General features: G+C 40.4%; 1 protein-coding gene across 8 annotated transcripts in view; it reads right to left on the reverse strand.

Moving 5' to 3' along the window:
- Positions 1-21,100, reverse strand: part of KIAA0319L (KIAA0319 like) — a 126,294-nt gene that overhangs the window by 26,714 nt on the left and 78,480 nt on the right. For 6 of the 8 annotated variants that reach the window (XR_004259442.1, XM_032246905.1, XM_032246906.1 and 3 more), the window contains 6 exons: positions 18,774-19,020; positions 14,584-14,685; positions 10,757-10,854; positions 6,613-6,700; positions 2,643-2,735; positions 291-423 (listed from right to left, as the gene is read on the reverse strand). Coding sequence is in view for 7 of the 8 variants with exons in the window: in XM_032246905.1 (XP_032102796.1) it covers positions 291-423; positions 2,643-2,735; positions 6,613-6,700; positions 10,757-10,854; positions 14,584-14,685; positions 18,774-19,020 (761 nt within the window). In the remaining variant the exon portion in view is untranslated. Of the gene's footprint in view, positions 1-290; positions 424-2,642; positions 2,736-6,612; positions 6,701-10,756; positions 10,855-14,583; positions 14,686-18,773; positions 19,038-21,100 lie in introns of all 8 variants that reach the window. The other 2 variants (XM_032246911.1, XM_032246908.1) reach the window with 2 other exon arrangements.

Genomic DNA, 21,100 nt, shown 5'->3' on the forward strand with positions numbered 1-21,100 from the left:
TAACATCAGAAATCCTAAAAAAATATTGGAAACCTGCCAGATAATGCTTGAGAAGGATTAACAGTGGCAGATCCTGATCTACTGCACAAGAACCCCTGCCCTAAAAAGATACCATTGCTGTAATCACAATCACCATAGGGCTCAGAAAACCAATGGAACCAAAAGCTGTATTATCAACCAACTCCACAGTGAATTTGATATTTGTCAGAGTTACTCGTATAAGAATGTAAAACCCATGAGAAGAAAAAAAAAATGGTCTATGGTAAACTTGAAGCTGAATCCTAATTTACCTGAAAGTGTAGTTCCCAGGGACGAGTTTACTTAGTTTTAATATTGCCGTATCTTCAGAAATCTTCTCTTCTCTCAGAGGCCCTTTAAGTTCTTCCCAATGGTACTGAACGATTTTATCATCATCAATGCTTTCTTGACCATAAAGAAACATCAGTTACAACATGAGAACGCTTGGTCTTAGCATTTATCCAGTTTACACAAACCAGGGCAACTACCCAGAGATTTGAAGCTAGGAAAACTTCATGAAATTATAGACTATCTCTCCAGAATGTTTCTTCCCTAGGAATACTGGGTCATTCTGCCTCTCTATGTATATTCCACTGTGTAGTTTCCCAAGGACTCCAACACAGGAAACCTCTGGTTAAAATGCTACTGTATGATGAAAGAAAAGTCAATAATTCTTAAACACATGAAAAAATACTCAACCTCATTTAAAAGAAATGCAAATTAAATTTATACTTGAGATAGCATTTTTTAACCTATCAAATTGGTAAAGACCAAAATTTCATAACACATTACATTGGTAAAGGTGTGGAGAAAGAGGACCTCTCATTAGTCATGTATAAGCATAAACTGACACAACCTCTAAAATGAGTAATTTGGCAATCTTTATCTTTGCCCCTGCATTTCTTCTATAAATTTATCCTACAAATATACTTGAACATGTGTTAAACATTATGTTTACAAGATCATTCATTAGGCAAGTGATCACTGGGTAAAAGCTCCTCGGTCAGGCGTCCTAGTTACTTATCTTGCTAAGATTGGAAGGAACTTTGGTTCCATGAATGAAAATAGCAAAAGAATGAAAGTAATCTAAATGGTCATCAATAGAGATTGATCAAAAACAAGTAAGAACTTGTAAAATGAAATTATATATCTATACGATGGAATGCTACTTAGTCTTTTTTTTTTTTTTTTTTTTTGAGACGGAGTTTCGCTCTTGTTACCCAGGCTGGAGTGGAATGGTGCGATCTCGGCTCACCGCAACCTCCGCCTCCTGGGTTCAGGCAATTCTCCTGCCTCAGCCTCCTGAGTAGCTGGGATTACAGGCACGCGCCACCATGCCCAGCTAATTTTTTGTATTTTTAGTAGAGACGGGGTTTCACCATGTTGACCAGGATGGTCTCGATCTCTTGACCTTGTGATCCACCTGCCTCGGCCTCCCAAAATGCTGGGATTACAGGCGTGAGCCACCGCGCCCGGCAACTTAGTCATTTTTTTTAAAAAAGAATAAGCATCTTATGTGTTGATTCAGAAAAATTCTCCAACATACAAAAACAAGCATCACACACAACAGCATATACAATGTGCTTTCATTTGTGTAAATACGAGAGGACTATATATGTATTTTCTTATATACATATAAAATATCTCTAAAAAGATACATAATACCATTGGTTGTCTGGATGAAAACTGGTTAGGAGACAGGGATGGTATAATTATTTTCACTGTATACATTTGCATATTATTTAACTTTGACCTGTACAAAACTGTAAAATAAAACAGTACAATGTGAGCCCTTTCTCCCACACTCTGTCACAAGGGATTCTTCCTGTTCTCTCTCATACCTCTTGGCCTGCTATCATCCTCCTAGTCTCCTCTTCTTGCCAGCACCGTCAACGTGAAATGCTTAACCTTGTTAGAGGGTCCTCTGCTAAAGCTGTGACTGCCTCTGCCAAAAACCATCATGGTACCAAGACAGTCAGGGTAAAACGACCTTAATCAGTCTCCAAAAACAAAAAAGCAAATACTGGTGAAAGGATAGGTCTGAAACCTCCTGCACCATACAGCCATGACTAAGGGCAAAGACCCAAAAATTCTCTCATGTCACTCATTGGATGACACTACTCTGAAGAGTAAAATATTAAGGAGCCCAGATCAGGGTGTGGAGTGCATTCTGTGAGTGTCTCCAGGAAGAGGCTGATGAGAATCTTGTTAGGCAAGTCACGGCTGAGTAAAAGCTCCTCAGTCAGGCCTCCCAGTTACTTACCTTGCTATGATTGGAAGGAACTTCAGTTCCATGAATTAAACAGGCAACTCCATCTAAGCAAATCTGAAAACCAGTGAGTTTCAACTAAAATCATGCTAACTACCTGCATAATCTCAGTTTCTTACCATCTCAAAGCAGGAATATTACTTCAAATAGGCTACATGGGTATTTTAAAGAAGGCCTGTCTGGTATGTTGCTTTTCAGTCAGTTGCTTCAGATGGTTGTCCTTCCCCTAACACGGTCAAGATGACTGGCCTAAACAGAACACAGACATAGCTGGCCCCATATCTTCTACTAGAGTTTTCTACCAGAGTACACAGTGAATGTTCTTCTAAAACATCATACTTAGATAAGTACTCACGACTGCCATCAATGACTGTAGAAGTGGTTGGCAAAGAGATCTCCTGGAACTGAGGTGACACAATAGCAATGGGGGGCTGATTCTTACGGGGCTCTGCAAGAAAGTGACCCAAAAGAAATTGGGAAAGGGGCTTTAGAAATTACAGGAGGAACAGGCTGTATCTGACAGGAGTATAAATTGATTTCCATTACATCAGTGGTCCCTAACCCTTTTGGCACCAAGGACCAGTTTTGTGGAAGATAATTTTTCCATGAATAGGGGGTTGGGGTTGGAGCTTAGGGTGCAATGCATGGTTTGGGGATGAAACTTCCACCTCAGACCATCAGGGATTAGATCCTCATAAGAAGTGCACAACCTAGATGCCTTGCGTGTGCAGTTCACAATAGGGTTCACGCTCCTGTGAGAATCTAATGCCATCACTGATCTGACAGGAGGCAGAGCTCAGGCAGTAATGCTCATTTGCCTGCCACTTACCTCCTGCTGTGCAGCCCAGTTCCTAACAGGCCACAGACTGGTACTGGTCAATGGCCTGGGGGTTGGGGACCCCTGCATTACATAATGATTGAAGCATCACCACACAGGAGAGTCACAAGACCGGACTGCCATCTGTCTAACATAAGACACTTGTGAGTATAAAACTTCTTCCAAATCTGACCATTCCTAAGACCATGCCCTGTGTATTCTTTCAATGCTCATGTGCTATCTAGTCGATGAAAAGTAATACAGCAGCAAGTGACTGGTTTCAGCCAAGCCTGACTAGATAAGCTTTGGGCAGTAAAGGCCTTGGCGAGCAAACTGTCCCTTAGTACAGACTGTGCTGAAAAGCTGATGGGTGGTTTCTCAACCATCCCAGAGCTCATTGTGTGTGAAGTAACTATGGTTAAGTGACGGGAAGGTCACAAACCACTCTGGTCCAGCCAAATGACTGTGAGCTACAAACCCAGTGGCCTTTTATTTGCAAAATGATCAAATGGTTTTGATGCTGATCACATTTTTAAGAAAGTGAAAGGGTTATCTTGGATACAAAGTTCAAGGAATGAAAAGAAAATCTATTACAAACAAAGAAAACAGCATTGAGAATTTATGCTGTATATGTACCAGTGTTCATAGTGTCTGGCTGTGTCTCCACCCAAATCTCATCTTGAATTGTAACTCCTACAATTCCCATGTCATGGGAGGAACCTGGTGGGAGGTGATTGAATTACTGGGGCAGGGGGTTCTTTCCTGCACTGTTCTCATGACATTGAATGAGTCCCATGAGATCTGATGGTTTTAAAAACAGGAGTTTCCCTGGACAAGCTCTCTTTTTGCCTGCTGCCATCCATGTAAGATGTGACTTGCTCCTCCTTGCCTTCTGCCATTATTGTGAGGCCTCCCCAGCCACGTGGAACTCTAAGTCCATTAAACCTCATTTTTTTTGGTAAATTGCCCAGTCTCAGGTATGTCTTTATCAGCAAGAAAATGAACGAATACAGTAAATTGGTACCAGTAGCATACCAGTGGGGTGCTGCTGAAAAGATACCCGAAAATGTGGAAGTGACTTTGGAACTGGATAACGGGCAAGTTTTAAAGAGTTTGGAGGGTTCAGAAGAAGACAGGAAAACGTGGGAAAGTTTGGAACTTGCTAGAGACTTGTTGAATGGTTTTGCCCAAAATGCTAACAGCAATGTGGACAATAAAATCCAGGCTGAAGTGGCCTAAGATGGAGATGAGGAACTTGGGAACTGGAGCAAATGTGACTTTTGCTATGTTTTAGCAAAGAGACTGGTGGCATTTTGCCCCAGCCATAGATATCTGTGAAACTTTGAGCTTGAGAGAGATGATTTAGGGTATCTGGCAAGAGAAATTTCCAAGCAGCAAAGCATTCAGGATGTGACTTGGATGCTGTTAATGGCATTCAGTTTTGTAAGGGAAGCAGAGCAAAAAAGTCCAGAAAATTTGCAGCCTGACAACACAATAGAAAACAAAATCCCATTTTCTAAGAAGAAATTCACAATTTGCTGTACAAATCTGCATCAGTAACAAGGAGCCAAATGTTAATCCCCAAGAAAATGGGGAAAATGTCTCCAAGGCATGTGAGAGGTCTTCACGGCAGCCCTTCACAGGGGCTGGAGGCCTAGGTGGAAAAAATGGTTTCATGAGTCAGGCCAGGTTCCCCATGCTGTGTGCAGCCTAGGGACTTGGTGCCCTGCATCCCAGCTGCTCCAGCCATGGCTTGAAAGGGGCCAATATAGAGCTCGGGCTGTGGCTTCAGAGGGTGCAAGCCTCAAACCTTGGCAGTTTCCAGATGGTGTTGAGCCTTCAAGGTCACAGAAGTCAAGAATTGAGGTTTGGGATCTTGTGCCTAGATTTCAGAGGATGTATGGAAACACCTGGATGTCCAGGCAGAAGTCTGCCGCAGTAGTGGGGCTTCATGGAGAATCTCTGCTAGAGCAGTGTGGAAGGGAAATGTGGTGTTGGGGCCCCAACACAGAGTCCCTATTGCCTAGTGGAGCTGTGAGAAGAGGGCCACTGTCCTCCAGACCCCAGCATGGTAGATCCACTGACAGCTTGTTGTGTACCTAGAAAAGCCACAGACACTCAACACCAGGCTGTGAAAGCAGCTGAGAGGGAGACTATCCCCTGCAAAGCTACAGGGGTGGAACTGCCCAAGACCATGGTAACCCACCTCTTGCATCAGCATGACCTGGATGTGAGACATGGAGCCAAAGGAGATCATTTTGGAGTTTTAAGATTTGATTGTCCTTGCTGGATTTCAGACTTGCATGGGGCCTGTAACCCCTTTGTTTTGGCCAATTTCTCCCATTTGGAACAGATGTATTTACCCAATGCCTGTACCCGCATTGTACCTAGGAAGTAACTAACTTGCCTTTATTTTACAGGCTCATAGGCAGAAGGGACTTGCCTTGTCTCAGATGAGATATTGGACTGTGGACTTTTGAGTTAATTCTAAAGTGAGTTAAGACTTTAGGGGACTGTTGGGAAGGCATGATTGGTTTTGAAATGTGAGGACATGAGATGTGGCAGGGGCCAGGGATGGAATGATATGGTTTGGCTGTGTCCCCACCAAAATTTCATCTTGAATTCTAACTTCCACAATTCCCAAGTGTCATGGGAGGAAGCTGGTGGGAGGTGATTGAATTATGGGGGCAGGTCTTTCCTGTGCTGTTCCTGTGATAGTGAATGAGTCTTATGAGACTTGATGGTTTTAAAAACGGGAGTTTCCCTGAATGAGCTCTCTTTTTGCCTGCTGCCATCCATGTAAGATGTGACTTGCTCCTCCTTGCCTTCCACCATGATTGTGAGGCCTCTCCAGCCACATGGAACTGTAAGTCCATTAAACCTCTTTCTTTTGTAAATTGCCCAGTCTCAGGTATGTCTTTAGCAGCAGCATGAAAATGCACTAATACAACTGTCCAATTTTTCTTAAAATTTATCTGAAAATGCAAAATAAGATACCTTCCTACTGCACTGTGATATACCAGCAGTGGTTCATTTTTAAAGAATGGCAGGATTTTGTTACCAAGGTGAAAGAGACTGGTAGTGTTTAAATGAGGAACTCAGTGTACAAAGGCCCACATCTCTGGAAAGAGATCAGAAAGAGCTGGTCACTTGGCTGGTTCTCCTTCTGCATGTTTCTCCTAGGCTCTTGGCTTCCCTGTGTCTGTTAATTACAACACATGGTCTTCTCTCAGCATGGCCCACTTGGAAAAGTAGTTCTCAATAGATAAGCTATTGCTTAGGCCATACTGCTCTGTGGGCCATGTGTCCAGCTCAGCGTTCCAACTAGAGCACTGTTGGAACAAAGTCTGTACTTTCTATTATAACTATTCACCACATTGAACTAGGAATTGCTGAATAAATATACTATTAAAAAATGGGAATTTAAAAAAAACCCAAATCAAATTTCTATCTCCTCAGGAGTCCTGTAGAGGGAGGAAGGCAGATACAGCCAGGGCTGTAAACATACCTGGCTTGACCGTCACGTTCACATAGCCTTCCCCATGGGCATTTTGACCCTCTACAATCACTTTAAATTCATACAGTCCTGGAGTGAGCTGCAGAAGTGAGAGAAGATCTCTTAGACAAACATAAAGTGCAGGAATTACATTTAAAATAACGTTTATCTGAACTTTCCCATGCTGAATCTTTCATTCTTTCCTTGCCCTGTTTCCAAAATGGAAAAAGTAAACTAGCCTGTAATCCTAGCAGTTTGGGAGGAGGTGGGTGGTTCACTTGAGTTCCTGTGTTCAAGACCAGCCTGGACAACATGTCAAAACCCCATCTCTACCAAAAGTAGGAAAATTAGCCAGGTGTGGTGGCACATGCCTGTAGTCCCAGCTACTCAGTAGGCTGAGGCGAAAGGATGGCTTGAGCCTGGGAGGCAGAGGTTACAGTGAGCCTAGATTATGTCACTGTACTCCAGCAAGAAAAAGTAAACTAGCTGAAGGCATAAACAATGAACTAAAAAAAAAAAAAGAAAAGAAAAGCTTTTAATGTGAATCTTATGATCAGCTGACTCTAAGACAACAGAAGGGATTTCAAACATCTCTGTACTCCCATTTTCTTTTTCAGAAGAACATCAAGGGCCCAAATATCCCACTTCACAGAGTTACAAAATTAAAATAATCATATCTTCAAAGAAAAACATTTTGTAAAGATACTAAATAGCTCCCAAATATCTGAATATTCCCCCCCCGATTTTTACTAATTTATAAACTTAATATAAAAGAAAAAATAACAGAAAAGCGTCCAGCATATCACTATCATAACACATCAACTCATCAAATTTCTCCATTTCCTTCTAATTCTTGATCACATATTAAAATAATAGTTTTGCATGGCTCATTTGTTTAACAAACATTTATTGGAACCAAATGATGTACCGGTCATTGTCCTAGGCTTGGAGTTTGGATATGAATAAGGTAAGATCTCTACCTTCAAGGAGCTCTTATTTCAGTGGTATTCAAAGTCTAGCTAAAATTAAGGTATCAAACTTTCTATTGTTCTTTCTTCCATTCACTTAGCATGAACACCTTCCCTGCTATGATACAATCTTTTTTTTTCCTTTTCTTTTTTTTTTTGAGTCAAAGTCTCACCCTGTCGACCAGGCTGGAGAGCAGTGGCGTGATCTTGGCTCACTGCAACTGCTGCCTCCTGGGTTCAAGCAATTCTCGTGCCTCAGCCTCCTGTGTAGCTGGGACTACAGGTGCACACCACCATTCCCTGATAATTTTAATATTTTTAGTAGAGACAGGGTTTTGCTATGTTGGTCAGGCTGGTCTTGAACTCCTGACTTCAGGTGATAACACCCACCTCAGCCTCCCAAAGTGCTTGGATTATAGGGGTGAGCCACCATGCCCAGCCATAATCTTTTAAATATATTTATTTTAATGACCACAGAGCAGTACACAAATGTGTCAAATTTCATATAAGCATTTCACATTGTTGGATACTTGGGTTGTTTCCAAATTTTTACTATTATGACTGATGCTATAACGAACATCTTCCAGGAAATTGTTTTTTCTTTCTTTCTTTTAAAGTATTTTCTTTGTGTAAATACTAATTGAGCCACAGGTAGCATCTTTGGCTACTTCCTCTTTATAACACTCTCTTGGCTTCTCCTTCTGTGCCCATACTTCATTTCCTTTAGTTTCCTGTAGCTTCTGTCCCTTAAATGATGGATGTTTCCAGGATTCCAACCTCAGCCTGCTTATTTCTTCACTCTGCACACTCTCCCTGGTTGACTTTATTGCTGTGGCTTCAGTAATCATCTATTTGAAGTTGATATGCAAATTTATCTCTCTAGTCCAGACTTGTCTTTGACCTCCAGCCCCTTTCTCCCAGCTACTATCTGGACAACTCAATTCAAATGTCTCACAGGTACCTCAAACTCACTTTGTCCAAAAATGAATTAATCATCTATAAACTTCTCCCTAAAACTTGCTCCTCCTTCCCCTCATTTAAATGAACATCCACCAAGGTACCTATGCCAAAAAGCTAGAATTATCCTGGACTTCTTTTCCCCAACATCCCCAACCAGTTCATCAATCATCAAATTTTATCAAGTCAAACTCCATATTATTTTTCCAATCTACTCACTTGTCTCCCACCCACACTGCCATCACCTTAGTTCTTAACCACTTGTCATAGCACAATTATTCAAGACAAGGCCTTTAGAGATGGAAAGCTCCAGTTCAGACCTGCCATTTAATATCTTTGTGAACTTTGGCCAAATGATTTCTCCAGTTTTTAGTTTTGTCATATGTAAAAAAGATAGTAACATCTACATCTTGGCATTATTATGATGATTAAAAGAAATAAGTATATAAAATAATCGGCACTGGGTATGGCACATGGTACAAACTCAATAGGTGGTTTTTATTTTTATTTTTTGAGACATAATCTCACTCTGTTGCCCAGGCTGGAGTGCAGTGGTATGATCATGGCTCACTGCAACCTCCACCTCCTGGGCTCAAGTGATCCTCCCACTTCAGCCTCCTGAGTAGCTGGGACCACAGGCACGTGCCACCACACCTGACTAATTTTTACATTTTTTGTGGAGATAGGGTTTCACCATGTTGTCCAAGCTGGTGGTTTTTAATTTTACTTATTTAGTTCTTTTACTCAGGCTATTATCATTTTTCACCTATATTTTTCAACAGATTCCTCACTGATCTCCATAGTTTGAATCTTATCTCCTCCAATCTGTAGTCAGGTGATTCTTCTAATATGAAGATCTAAACATGTGTTTCTCTTGCTTAAAACTTTTCAAAGGCTCCATATTCCTTCTGGATAGGATTCAAAGTCCTTAATCTGGCATATAAGGGTTTTGCTCCATCTGGCCCTACATCTTTCCAACTTAGTCAGAATCACATTTAAATTCCCCTTTGCCCACATTTTCTCTCTCATTTTTGGCCCAGTGGACATGTTGCTTCTTCTGCTTGGGGTATTATCCCTTTACCCTTTACCCAGTATGTCAGTTGCTTTCATGACCCCATTAGGTAAACTCTAAAGTTAGGTAAGACACTCTAACTTTCCAGGGCTTCAATGACCCCCTGCACTGACTTAGTATGCCACCTGTTATCATTACCTGCTTCCTATCAGTATCACCTACTAGACTCTATTGTTCTTGAACATTAAATGCCTGCCACATAACCAGTGTATTATGAATAGATGTAGAATGAATGACTAAATGAGACTGGTGGGCCAAAGAATACAAACTTTTTTATTAGAGAAAGGATCTTACTTTGTCACTTGGGTTTTGGTGCAGTGGTATGATCATAACTCACTGTAGCCTTAAACTCCTAGGTTTAAGTGATCCTCCCAACTCAGCCTCCTGACCAGCTGGAATAACAGGTATGAACCACCACACCCAGCTAATATTTTATTTTTAGTAGAGACAGGGTTTCACCATGTTGGCCAGGTTGGTCTCAAACTCCTAACTTCAGGTGATCCACCCACCTTAGCCTCCCAAAGTGTGTGGATTATAAGTGTGAGCTGCCAGGCCCGGCCAAATACAAACATTTTATAGCTGTCAACAACTATACTTAGGCTGGGCATGGTGGCTTATGCCTGTAATCTCAGCAAAAAATACAAAAATTAGCCAGGTATAAAGGCATGACCCTGTAGTCCCAGCTACTCAAGAGGTCGAGCTGGGAGGATTGCTTGAGCCCAGGAAGTCAAGACTGCAGTCAGCCGTGATCACACCACTGCACTTCAGCCTAGGCAACAAAAGCAAGACCCTGTCCTCCCAAAAAAAAACCGAAAAACCTATATTGAATCCCACAAAGGCTGAATCAATGTATACAGTCATGTGGCCACAAATAACCTAGCTTATCTCCCAAATTCTAAAATCCTTAAGTTAGCCTTAAAAGCTGTTTATTGTATATGTTCAGCCACCACTACGATGCTGGTACAGTCTTCTTACCACAAATGAAACTTTGAGAATCATACACTAACAAATACTGCATGTCAGCCAGTCAGAATTTTGGAGGATTCATTTCTAAAAGACTGTTTAAACTTAAGTGTACACAGAAAATTATATGGTATTCATTTTAGAAAAGAGTCAACTCCTCTACCTTAGCCCTGCAAGTAAAAGGAGACAAATTCACCTTCGATAGTTTGAGGATCTGAGAGTATTTCCCTTCCATTTCTCCACTGTAGTCTTTAGGATGAGTAATCAGCTGCCAGTCGTAGGTGTAGGTTTCTCCTATAGAAGGGCAGTTACAAAAATCATGAAAACACACACCTACACACAAAGAGGACAGCCACATAGCCTGCCAATAACAAATCTCTTCTGATCTTGACAAGGCTTTAGTTTTTCAGATTTCACCCCAAAGCCTGTAGGGAAACCAAGCCATCTGCTCAAAGAAAGCGAATTTTGCTGAGTCAGCTACAGTTAGAGCTTCTTCCAACTCTCTCCCAACAATGCTTATTTGCCCCATACCCTCCCTCTCAGGGTCAATCCTCCCTAAAAAATACCAGGTTGCTCATGGTGTGGCATACCACTGAAAATACATGCCCTACCAACCATTATAGATGAACTCATTAGGAACAAAGGCCATTTTCCTGCAAAACTTCTTTTGCAACAAAGAACAGCAATGACTTCTAAATAACATGGTTCAAAAATAGCTTTTTACAGAGTGCTAACAATGCTCCTCTCACTGAGGTCATCACACCCTGGTGAGTTAAAAGAGCTACTTCATTCCTGCTGAGCTAAATAACACACTGCAGAAGATGGTAGGGGATGGCCCATTTAAAACAGGCTCACTGAAATTAATTAAAATCAAATGAAGCATTAAATGGTCCTCATTTGCAGGTCAGACTATATCACTAGGTAGGGCAAATCCTATCTAAATGGTATCCCTCCCCAGAAAAAGGAGTCTTAAATTTTTTTGGATCAAAATGCATTTCTGGCTAGGGAAGGTGTGAGACATGGTAAAAGCCCCACAAAACTGCATACCTCAACCATACCTCGGCTTTCTGTTGAAACTGCTCTCTGTAACCCTGATGTGACAGGTCAAGTAGTACAAACCCATGCCATCTTGGCCCCCTGCAACTTGTAATAAGTAACTAAGGTCTGTAATTTCCACCCTACCCAAGCAATGTGTAAACTAATGCTTATCTTGACTTCTATGAACCACTTAAGTAACAATCAGAATGTCCAAAGTCCCCTGGCCCTCGGAATGTCCGAAGCCCCTCACGCTCATCCCACTCAGGAGGTGGTTTACATGCATAAAAGGTCCTCACACCCTCTTTTTGGGGCCGGGTTGGAGAGACAGTAGTCCTCCGTGGTCGCTGGCAATAAACGACCCTCTGAATTGGCTTACTTTTGTCTCAGTGATGATTCTGTACTTGCTCAGTTATAACAAAGGGAGGGCTTTGGTAGGAAGGTTTAATTTAAGTTACTAACTGAAAGTAAAAAAGAAAAAGGAGGAAAGAAAAAACCTTAAATGCTTAACAGAGAGTGGTCTTTTTCTTATTTCATGAGTTCAAATGTTAAAATCAGTACACAGACCTTAATTCCAAGATATCCTTCATCTGAAGACCAATATTATTATATAAGCCTGGGAGGCAAGATCTTCCTTTCTTCCTCCTCCAAAACAAGTATTTTTTTGGCCAGTCGTCAGTGCCAACAGCTCTCACAAATGTATATATTATGTAGTAGTTAGGTTACAAGAGGAGAGGGAAAGAAGCAGTACAAGTAGTACTTATGCTCAGAGACATTTCTTCCAACTGTAGTTAGGAATTATTTTCCACATAGAAAACAGTTTGGGAACAGATAATTTTATAATAGCTAAGGCTAGCAACATAAATTTCAAAACAGGACAATATTCCCAGGACAGAAAAGCTCAGGAGATAAACTATGCCTTGCAGGCAGAAATGTGCTCAAAGGCAGGAACAACTAAGTTAAGTCTGTTAGAAAGAGTGCTGGTTATAGTGACTGAGGACAGTGGTTCATTTGTTTGTTTGACTGACTTACTGATTGAGGGGAATCTTGCTGTTGCCCAGGCTGGAGTGCAGTGGCATGATCTTGGCTCACTGCAACCTTTGCCTCCCATGTTCAAGCGATTCACGTGCCTCCCACCACCACGCCTGGCTAATTTTTGTTTTTTCACTAGAGATGGGGTTTGACCACGTTGGCCAGGCTTGTCTTGAACTCCTGACCTCAGGTGATCCACCCACCTCAGGTGATCCGCCTCCCAAAGTGCTGGGATTACAGGCATGAACCACCATGCCGGCCCTTTTTTTTTGAAACAGAGTCTTGCTTTGTCGTCCCAGCTGAAGTGCAGTGGTGTGATACTGGCTCACTGCAACCTCCACCTCCTGGGTTCAAGCGATTCTCCTGTCTCAGCCTCTCAAGTAACTGGGTTTACAGGCACCTGTCACCACACCCAGCTAGTTTTTTTGTATTTTTGGTAGAGATGGGGTTTTGCCATGTTGGCCAGGCTGGTCTCAAACTCCTGACCTCAGGTGATCCACCCACCTTAGCCTCCCAAAGTGCTGGGATTACAGGTATGAGCCACTGCTCCCAGCCAAAGAATCTATTTCTAAACTAAATGTGTTTTGGAACACTGATCTACAAGATGATACCCACAGAAATGTATATGCAAATATGGGTTGGGAAAGAAAACACAGTAGAACCATGCATGTCTTTCACAAAAGAGCAGAAGTAATCAACAGCTCAAGGCAGTTCCTTACCTCCAACTTCAAAAGCCACTAAACCCATTCTCCTTAACTTATCACCAGAGGAAGAAAGGAAAAAGCTTTTCTAGAGGGATGTGAAATAAATTGATAAGGAAACCACAGCAGAAATATAGAACAGACAGGGCATTTTGCTTCTGGAAAAGTACTCTTTGCATAAATATACTATTTGGTATTAGGCCTAGAAATTAAGAATACTGTATAGGAGATGTGTATACCTAAAATGGAAGGACCCCATCCTAAATAGGGAAGGACATACTTGACTAACCTTTTAATGAGAATAACATAAACCCAACTCATTCAATTTCCATCAAAGTATGTATCACTCATGTCATAAATAGTCTTAAGAGAACCCCTATGTGTTTGTAAGTCCAATTTTGGTATGCTAACATATACTTCAAAAGTGAAAGGAATGTTCATAGTAGAAAAGTTTTCTTAAATAATGAATTAATCACCCCTACTTTATATATTTTATAAACCTGAATTTTGTATATCACATTGGGCTTATCTTTTTTTTTTTTCCCAGGGACAGGGTCTCACTATGGGTAACAATGGTCCTTACAACGGTCCTATGAGGATAGGATATAGCCCGGGGAATGCACAAATATTTATGGAATATGAGAGGTACTATATAATGTAGGGTTTGAGATCACAGGCTTTGATGTCAAGCTTGGATTCAAATCCCAGCTCAGCCAGTCATTATCTGTGTGAATCTAAGTAAATAACTTATCTTCTCTTAATTTCCATTTCTTTCTCAGTAAAATGGGGGTAATAATTCCTACCTCATAACATTACTTTCAGGGCAAAATGAGATAGTAGATAAGTTACCAGTTTAGTGCCTAGCATACAGCTGATGCTAATTAATACAGAACATATTTATTAGGTTGTATTATATCCATTTTAAGGGAAAGAAACTGGGACTCAGATTAATCCGTTTATTTTGGCCAAACAACCAGTAAATAGCAGATGTAGAACTTGGAGAGAAGTTATTCAAGATGACTGCTAATATAAATTTGTAACTTAAAAAAAAAGTATTTTCCTGACAGAAAGTTGGAGGGGGAAAATAGATAAGGGCTAGAAGTGGTAGCATATGCCTGTGGTTCCAGCTACTAGGAAGGCTAAGGTGGGAGGATCTCCTGAGCCCAAGAGTTTGAGACCAGGAGCTGGACAACACAGCAAGACTCCATCTCTTTTAAAAACAAAAACAGTTATCCAAATGTAAGGGGATGTTTACCTTTAAGTGGTTCTTGTAGAACATATGCATTTAACTGAACTTCATTCTTAGGTAGGGTTATCTGGACACTCTCTCCAGCAGATACCACCAGTTCCTTTATAACTGGAAACAAAGTAAATATACCAGAGGTAAGAAACAGATCCAAACTGTCTTATTTCTCTCCTTCTTTTGTGATCAAACTCCTTTCATGATCAATATTTAGCTACTGCCATCAATTACTAACCTTTTTTCTACTCTGTAATCGCTTGAAATTTGATTCTGTCCCCACTTTTCCATTCAAAAGGATTTTTCAAGGCCATCAATAAATTCCTTCTTAGTAAATCTAAAAGCTATGTCTCAACCCTCATTCTTCATCTCACATCTCAGTGGCTTCTACTACTGCCAACTGCCTCCATCTTAAAACTCTTGGTTATTATGACACCATATTACTCTACTTTTCCTCCTTTTTCTCCTCTTCTCCATTGTATTTTTACTACAATCTGTCCCTAAGACCTCCTTATATAATACATTTCACAGAGTTCAAATTCTCTTTCAAGTATCACCTTTATGCTAACAAATAACTTTCTAATAAGATACGTATATAAAGTTTCCAGAAGGGAAGGCAAATGGTCACAAATTTGCCTTACTTTCTTTCCATTCCAATTGCTACAACAAGATTCATTGTTCACATAAGACTATTCCAATAATTTTTTTTTTCTTTTTGAGTCAGGGTCTCACTCTGTTGCTCAGGATAGAATGAGTGCAGTGGTGTAATCATAGCTCACTGCAACCTCAAATTCCTGGGCTCAAGTGATCTTCCCACCTCATCCTCCCAAGTAGCTGGGACTACAGGCATGCACCACCACGCCCAGCTTACTTATTCCAAGAATCTTATTTTATCTTCCCTCTGCTAGTTCTCTCCATTCCAATCTATTCTGTCTTCCTAAAACAACCAACACCATTAATCTTTCCAAAATACTCACCCACCATGTTACTCTTCTATTTAAGACTCCTGCTCTCATATCAAATTTAAATCCACACTTCCAACCTCCCATATCAAATTTAAATCCAAACTTCCAACCATCATCTGATCTCACTGTCCTCACTGTCTTATCCTTCCTATCTAATTTTGCCTCTAGTTATAATGATTTTGCCTTTTGTGTTCCACAAAGCCATGGTCTACTCTCAGGGACTTTGGTAAAGCTATTTCTTTCAATTGGGGTGTTTGCCTTGCTTTATTCTAAATACAGCATTATGTTTCTAGCTTAAAGTCTGTCTCCTCTCCAAGAAATCTTCCCAGACCATTTCAGTTCAAACTGATCTAATCTTGAAGTATGCTAGCATTTTTGGAACACTCAAGTCAGCAAAGAGCTATATATTGTCTTTATACTATTCACCAGCTATTTCACATATGTCAGAGTTTCTCAGGCTCAGCACGCCTGATATTTTGGACCAGGTAATTCTTTGTCAGGGAGAGAAATGTCCTGAGCACGGTAAGGTGTTTAACAGTATCACTGGCCTATACCCACTAGCTATCAGTAGCAACACTCCCTCTCCCCAACCAAAAACGTTTGCAGACCATTGAAAGCCACTGATTATATAAATCTTATCTCTCTGACAATAAATGTTCATTTGTTATGAGACCTCGGAACTAGGAGAGCTTAAAGCAAACAACAGGCTAGTCCACTCATATTTCAAGCCTGGGAGGCGAGAAGGGCTCTCTAGACAAGTATGAAACTTGAGATTTATCTGCCTCTGCATGGGAACATTGCACTTGGGGAGAAATGAAACCATCCTTAATGGAAGCTTCAGCATTTGGATGCCCCAGGAGATGGAATAAGAACTCTCTCAAGTGACTTTCAAAAAAAAGAAAACAAAGAAACATGATGCTCAAACTAAAATGAACCCAAGAAATGACTATTCAATACCATTCAACCCAAATCTTACACATTTATACCAAAAATTACAGGCATTTTGCCTGGATACAAAAATTACTTTGGTGCCTCAGGATTGAAACCCTAAAATTTCATGTTCTATTACTACCAAAGTACACCCTGGGAAATTAAAAATTGGCAAAAATTCATTTTCACTGACTTTGCTTTTAACCTCTTGATTCTTTTCCAGGGGATAAAGACCAACTTAGTTTCTTGATTAACCAACTCTTCCTAATACCTTAGGACAGCACCCATGAAGCACAGATTTGTTGAGGCAACACTATGTATACATCTACTTCCTATGAGTGGCTTTAAAAATAAAGATGCTTCTCCAGGACACTGGTCTGGGCAAAAAAATTTCTTGAGTAATACCCCACAAGGACAGGCAACCAAAGCGAAAATGAACAAATAGGATCACATCAAGTTAAAAAGCTTCTGCACAGCAAAGGAAATAATCAACAAAGTGAAGAGACAACCCACAGAATGGGAGAAAATATCTGCAAACTCCCCATTTGACAAGGGATTAATAACCAGACTATATAAGGAGCTCAAACTCCACAGGAAAAAAATTTAATAATCCAATTTAAAAATGGGCACAAAATTTGAACAGAGAGTTCTCAAAAGAAGACATACAAGGCCGGGCGCGGTGGCTCAAGCCTGTAATCCCAGCACTTTGGGAGGCCGAGGCGGGTGGATCACGAGGTCAAGAGATCGAGACCATCCTGGTCAACATGGTGAAACCCCATCTCTACTAAAAATACAAAAAATTAGCTGGGCATGGTGGCACATGCCTGTAATCCCAGCTACCCAGGAGGCTGAGGCAGGAGAATTGCCTGAACCCAGGAGGCGGAGGTTGCGGTGAGCCGAGATCGCGCCATTGCACTCCAGCCTGGGTAACAAGAGCGAAACACCGTCTCAAAAAAAAAAAAAAAAAAAGAAGACATACAAATGGCAAACAGGCATATCAAAAGGTTATCAACATCATTGATCACCAGAGAGATGCAAATCAAGCCTACAATGAGACATCATTTCACCCCAGTTAAAATGGCTTATATACAAAGAAAGGCAATAATAAATGCTGGTGAGGATGTGGTGAAAAGAGAACCCTCGTTCACTACTGGTGGGAATGTAAATTAGTACAACCACTATGGAGAATGGTTGGGAGTTTCCTCAAAAAAATAAAAATAGAGCTACCATATGATTCAGTAATCCCATTGCTGGGTCTATGCCCCCCCCAAAAAAGGAAATCAGTATATCGAAGAGGTATCTGTACTCCCATGTTTGAAGCACTGTTCTCAAAAGCCAAAATTTGGAAGCAACCTAAGTGTCCATCAACAGATAAATGAATAAAGAAAATGTGGTGCTTATATACAATGGAGTACTACTCAGCCATAAAAAAGAGGGAAATCTTGTCATTTGCAACAACATGGATGGAAGTGGAGGTCATTATGTTAGGTGAATAAGCCAGGCACAGACAAACACTGCATGTTCTCACTTATTTGTAGAATCTAAAAATCAAAACAACTGAACACATGGAGATAGAGAGTAATGGTTAGATAGAAGGATGGTTACCAGAGGCTGGGAAGGGTAGTGTGGGGGTAAGGGGAAGAAGGCATGGTTAATGAGTACAAAAAAAAAAGCTAGAAAGAACAAATAAGACCTAATATTTGATAACCCAACAGGGTGACTATAGTCAATAATATTTTAATTGCACATTTTAAAATAACTAAAAGAGTATAACTGGATTGTTTGTGACACAAAGGATCTAGGCTTGAGGGGATGGATACTCCATTTTACATGATGTAATTACTACACATTGCATGCCTGCATCAAAACTTCTCATGTATCACATAAATGTATACAACTACTACATATCTACAAAAATTAAAAGTTTTTAAATAAAATTAAAAATGCTATAAAAATGAGAGACCTATAACCAGCCTTTCAGAAGGTAAACAAGTACACTGATCTCTTTCTTCCCTGTAGGCTCTGACTGATCACTTGAACATTATACTTAGTTGAATGATGTGCCTTTAAGTCACATGGAATCTGGACTTGTGAAAATTAGCCTCATAAACTTCCATAGGCTGGAGGCCTACTGAGGAAAGTCTCTAGAGCCCCCAGTCCATGACTGCAGTGGCACGGACAGTTATTTTTTCTCTAACATAAAGTATTCATGTTAGAGAATATGCCTCCCTTTCCTATTTCCTCTAAAAGGGAATACTTTGATCAAATGTTCTACTTTCCCCTTCTATCTCCAAGAGCAAAGGTCCTTACCTGGGTACGGTGCTGAGGTGCTCTGGAAAGAGGCCTGGGGGGTAGGGGTAGCATAACTGTAGGAGGGAGCCACTGGCTGCGGGATAGCAATCTGAATTTTCTCAGAACTTTTTACTTGCTGAGTGCTGGGCATAGCAGCAAGACCCTCTGATATTTCAGGTTGCACTGATATGTTCTTTGGCCCACCAGACAGCTCTGCAGTCAGGTCTGTGGTTAAGAGACTGGAAACTGTAACCGCCTTGTAGACCTAAGGAAATAAAAAAACTAATTTGAGTAGGTAAAAGTTATACAATTTTTCAGGTTATGTCTCATGAAATAATAGTATATTAAATGTTTTCTTGAAAAACACAAAAATATCAAAAATATTAAAGAAACTAATCTCACTACTCAAATAAAAATGGTATTAAATGTTGAGATAAATATTCTGAGTTTTTTCCTATACAACAAGTTTTATTTAAAATAAAATAGTAATTTTCTGCATTCTAAGTGTGCTGGAAAAGCAAAACAATGTATACTTTTACTCTGTTAACATATCTATTCAATCTTTCTACAAATATTTATTGAGTACCTATTATGAAACAGGCCTTGTGGATCCAAATTATAAATAAAACTAATCATGTGCTCAACAATAGGGGAGAGAGAACTGAAAGCATAAAAAACTAAAATAGTAAATATACTAGTCAGGCATGGTGGCTCACACCTGTATTCCCAACACTTTGGGAGGCCAAGGCGAGAGACCTCTTGAACCCAGGAGTTCAAGACCAGCCTGGGCAATATGGCAAGACCCCATCTCTACAAAACATAAAAAATTAGCTGGGCATGGTGGCCATGCCCGTGGTCCCAGCTACTTGGGAGGCTGAGGTGGGAGAATCACTTGAGCCTGGGAGGTCAAGGCTGCAGTGAACCATGATCCTGCCATTGTACTCTAGCTTAGGTGACAGAACGAGACCTTGTCTCAAAAAGTAAATATACCTATAAATGTTACGAAAAGCCAAAAAAACACAAGCTGAAGTTACTTAATCCATCTCCCTTTGAGAGAGAGGGGATATGGAAAACAATGATTTTTTTAAAAAAATTAAATAAAAAGGCTTCCTGAAAGAGAGGAGCCCTAAGCTGAGTTTTAGAGGATAAAAGGCTGTTTACTAGACAAAAGGCAGACGGCAGACATTAAGCGTAGGCACAAAAATGAAATCAACATGGTCTCTATTGGGAACTGTCAGCCATAAGCAAAGTGAGAGGCAAAAGTAATGGAAGATGAGCTGGAAAGACGGAGGGAAAGACCAGACAGAAAAAAGCATTAGATGTTATTTTAAGAAACTAAGTAATGGTGAGCAATTTAAGAGTTATATGCAAGTAAGTAACAAGGTCAGATTTCTGTCTTACAAGTCATTTCTTAGGATATGAGTTTGAAAAAGTAAGGCAATAGCGGGAAGACTACTCAGAGGAGTACTGGTTTCATCCAAATGAGAAATAATGAGTGGCTAAACGAGGGTGGTAGTATGCATTTTTAAAAAGTCAAATTTGGCAGGCGTGGTGTGTCACACCTGTAATCCCAGCACTTTGGGAGGCTGAGGTGGGTGGATCACTGGAGGTCAGGAGTTTGAGACCAGCCTGATCAACATGGTGAAAACCCCATCTCTACTAAAAATACAAAGCTTAGCTGGGCATGGTGGCACACACCTGTAATCCCAGGTACTCAGGAGGCTGAGGCACGAGAATTGCTTGAATCTGGAAGGCGGGGGCTGCAGTGAGCCAAGATCGCACCACTGTACTCCAGCCTGAGTTACAGAGTAAGACTCACTCTCTCTCAAAAAAAATCAAATTGGTTGAAAAATAATTCACATAAAACAAACTACACACATTTCAAGGATATAAAGTCAATAATTTTGACAAATACATACACTCATGTAACCACAATTAGGACAGAAAACATTTATATCAGCCCCCAAAATTCATTCATGGCCCTTTATAATAAATCCCTCTCTCTACCTCTAGGCTCAGGCAACCACTGATTTGTTTGCTGTCAAAGTAAGATTAGTTTGAGTTTTCTTGTATTTCATATAAAAGGAAGCATATACATACTATTTTTGTTTCTGGCTACTTTCACTCAACATGTTTTGGAAACTCATTCGTGATATTGTGCATATCAGTAGTACATTCTCTCTTATTTTATTACTCTTTTATTTCTCTCTTCCATTATAGACACACAAAAATTTGTTTTACATTTATGTACTGATGGTGATTTAAGTTGTTTTCAGTTCTTAGTAAAAAAATTGCTATGCATGTTTAAGTATACATGTTTCTGTAAACATGTGTTTTAATTTATC

The sequence above is a fragment of the Sapajus apella genome, unplaced genomic scaffold (assembly GCF_009761245.1).
Source record: "Sapajus apella isolate SASKATOON/1434 unplaced genomic scaffold, GSC_monkey_1.0 scaffold62, whole genome shotgun sequence".
In the NCBI taxonomy this organism is placed as follows: domain Eukaryota; kingdom Metazoa; phylum Chordata; class Mammalia; order Primates; family Cebidae; genus Sapajus; species Sapajus apella.